Below are 3589 nucleotides of genomic sequence, written 5' to 3' on the forward strand. Positions count from 1 at the left end.
ACGAGCTTTGATTTCATGAGCACAAAGCAAGGGATATTGATGAGATTGGGGCGGTACAGTAGAGGAAGGGTTCAGAGGAGGAAATCCACTGGTGACTCCATGTCATTTTCCTTAGGTGATTCTTATTTCATTCAAATGTCCTAAATTTGATAATGAAGTTTGTTGTTTTGTTTATGTTGTTTTCACTTTGGGGAAATATTGCTTGTTCAATTAATAATCCTCTGTTGTTTGCTTTCAACGTGTTGTGCGATTTCAATTTGTAAATAACCATTTCTCATTGATAGGCTGGGACTGCCAATCCTCTCTGGTGAAGACTTTCTGTATCTCCAAAGCCAAGATGGTTGCTCTGTTGAGGAGTCTGGGAAACTGGCCTGTACATCCTGTGCCCTACAACATCCACCTCGTCAAAAACGTAGCCAGGGGGCTCAGAGTATGAAGCTGGGCACTTTCGAATTTCCTTAGGAGTAAAACTAGTAGAGTAGGTGGTCTGACCTTCTAAAGGGATGTTTACAGGAGGGCCAGACAAGGAAGGCTTGCAGCTTTGTGTATTGACAGGTGCATGGGGTACATAGTCAGCACGGTTAGTGGTCATGTAATCCATAGGCTCATCCGGGAATTTAAACTGCGGAGCAGGTTTGACTGGCTCTCTGCGGGTGTTGGGCCAGTGTTTGTAATCCTCTCTGTTGGTGGTGGAGCCTTCAAAGCGGTCAGTCTTCTTTACTTGAATGATGACTGGCCGGCAGGACTGAGCAGGAACACCATTAGGGCACTTGTAGTCAGCTTGCACAGTAGTCAGAAGATCCATCTTCCCTTCAGGTGGGATATAGGGGATGGGATCTCTGGGAACTATCTGAGGTGTTGGCCAAGCTTGAAATCTGTCTCGAAATTCAGTGTTGAATGCAAGGGATGTATCAAACCCGAAGTGCCGGGATACTGGTTTCCAGCTCTTAGCAGGCTCTCCCCTAAAACCCTTGTAGGAATCTTTGTGGGTAGTAAGGCCATCAAAAGGGACTTCACATGGTTTATACTTCTCGCCCTCGTACACACACCGCTTCTCCATGGGATGGGCCACATAGGTCGATCGGTAGTTTGTCGTATTCTCCATGGGGATGTTGCAAATCTTTAGCACAGGTGTAGGTTTGTAACTCACATTATCCACAAGATTTTTCACAGGATAATCGTCCTGGTGTGTGGTTCTATGATCAAACCTACAGGACACTGGACGGTATGTTTGCGGCGGACGAATCGGTGCTCTTCTTTGTTGGTTCCAAGGTAAGTAATCAGTTTTGTACGTTGGCAAAAATTCCGTTTTGTCACTACATGGATATTTGTTGTCTCGAGGTTTGATGGTACTCACTCGACTGGCAGGGTAGTACTTGTAATGTTGATTGTACGTTGTGAGGAAATCCATTTCATCTTGGCTTGGAGTGACCTGGTCGACGTGATGTTGTTTCGCCGGTACTATGTTGTGAACCCCAAAGTCTCTTTTAGTTGTGGACAGATTTTCCATTGGGATATTTACTTTCTGGTACTCCACCTTGGGTTTGAAGGACTCTCGGGGCACATATAAAGGATAGGTAGGATACTTCTCGGTGTATTCGGAGAAAAAACATGGTTTCTCTGTCTTCTCATAAATCTTGGTCGGGAGATGTGGGCAGTGATGCCTGCCGCAGGAGCAAAGGTCGCAGATGCACTTCCTGTTCATGAGTGCCGACCTTCTGATATCACTTCACTTCATACTTCTGGCCATACTGATGCCCCCCCCCCCGCCCCCAACTGGTATGGTGGGAGGACCACCAAACCTCAAGAGGCTTGGCAAATGCAGGTCTCTTCTTGAAAGAAAACTTAAGTGCCCTGCTTGCACAGTCCGTTTGCCCTGTTTCCTTCCCGAAATTTGTCTTGCAGGAACAAGAATCACCCAGCCCACCCGGCAGGCCCAGCCAACCTCCGCTAAGCAGCCAGTGCGGGGCAGCGCAGCCTAGCGGCAGCCAGGACCAAGCACCTAGAGTGGCTGGCCCGGACCTCTAAAGCCTCCGGAAGCCACGGGGCCTAGACTGGGGATGCTCTGTGACGTCCCTAGCTCCTAAAAACGTGGCAATGCTGTCACAAGGACTTCTTGTGAGGTCAGGAAATTTCTGGTGTCTCACTGGCAGGCCCATGACAGGGATTTCCCTGTTGGGCCTTGGAAGAAAGATGGCTGAATTTGGAGTGCTACCCGGTTCTCAAGTAAGGAAATGCGTGGCCACGCGTAAAACTTACACTGCAAACACATACGTGGCACTTTCTATCTCTAGGATGCGTGGTCTACTATCTCATGGAAACTCACTCCTTGACGTCCATAAACCTGGCTTTGAATACACTTTGCAATTCCTTTGGCTTCAGGTGTCTGTTGCAATCCCTTAAGACGATTATTCTTAACCTACACTTCATCAATGAGCAAATTTTAGTTTCCAGTCTGGAGCCGATATGATTAAATGAAAATTCTGACCCGCAACCATTCTTTCATGGATTCCCGCAAATTCTGTACAATGGTTGATGTTGGTTGGCAACTAGGGAGTTAAAAAGTCACTCACATGGATTCTCTGTCAGCTTACCCACTGCCAAAAAAGCCAGGAACCTGGAGCTAGGGGCCAACACAACTTGAACCTCCCACATATTTGAGTAAGCCCCACACCAGTCCAAACCCTGCAGTATAGATATACCTTTACTCTCTTCCCTTTGGGCAGTTTTAAAATTCACAGGAAGAGTCAATCACATTAATACTTATTTATTCAACACACATTATGCTAGGTGCTTAGCTGACAATATCACAATAAAGGGACATATAAGAAGTTGGGGGTGCAAGGCCGGCAGATCTGGGGCTGGCGGATCTGGACGCTGGGGTGGGGGGGCCTGCACAAACTGTTGCACCAACCAAGGACAATGCATGCAGTCCACCTAGACCTCCCCTGTTCAGATCTAGCCAATGGACAGTTCGTTCTCCATGGTTGTGGGGAGAGCAGGGCCTGCCTCTGACATAAACCCCGGTGCAGCACGCACACACACACACACACACACACACACACACACACACACACTTGATCAATTCCCCTTGGTGTGGAGGCCTGGCAGCACACAGTGGAAGGGAAAGCGGGCTGTCAGGATGAAATAAAGGGCACTGGGCACACATGTGGTACACGGACATAGAGGGAGGCAAAACACCCACCTGTACACATGAAATAAATACATCTGAAAACAGAAAAAGAGTTTAACAAGATGGTTAGGTGTGGTGTAAAGTGGTTAGCAAAACTCCATTCCACATGTACAACTAACAAACTCAAAAAAAAATGTAAAAATTTGTAAAAGACACCAGTTTCAATGATAAGATTATAAAATCAGTGGTGGCGCACGCCTTTAATCCCAGCACTCGGGAGGCAGAGGCAGGCGGATTGCTGTGAGTTCGAGGCCAACCTGGTCTACAAAGTGAGTCCAGGACAGTCAAGGCTACACAGAGAAACCCTGTCTCGAAAAACCAAAAAAAAAAAAAAAAAAAAAAAAAAAAAGATTATAAAATCATAAGAACTACTGTCTGGAGGGCCAGGAACCAGTG

General features: G+C 47.0%; 1 protein-coding gene across 1 annotated transcript; it reads right to left on the minus strand.

The window, feature by feature from the left end:
* LOC311601536 (stabilizer of axonemal microtubules 1-like) lies at positions 1 to 1843 on the minus strand. Its single transcript, XM_084789033.1, has one exon. It carries the CDS (start codon positions 1703 to 1705, stop codon positions 275 to 277), a length of 1431 nt encoding a protein of 476 aa, XP_084645159.1. The 5' UTR covers positions 1706 to 1843; the 3' UTR covers positions 1 to 274.
* Positions 1844 to 3589: the final 1746 nt, after the last annotated feature.

The sequence above is a fragment of the Acomys minous genome, assembly GCF_964271855.1.
Source record: "Acomys minous genome assembly, chromosome: 7".
Classification (NCBI taxonomy): Eukaryota; Metazoa; Chordata; class Mammalia; order Rodentia; family Muridae; genus Acomys; species Acomys minous.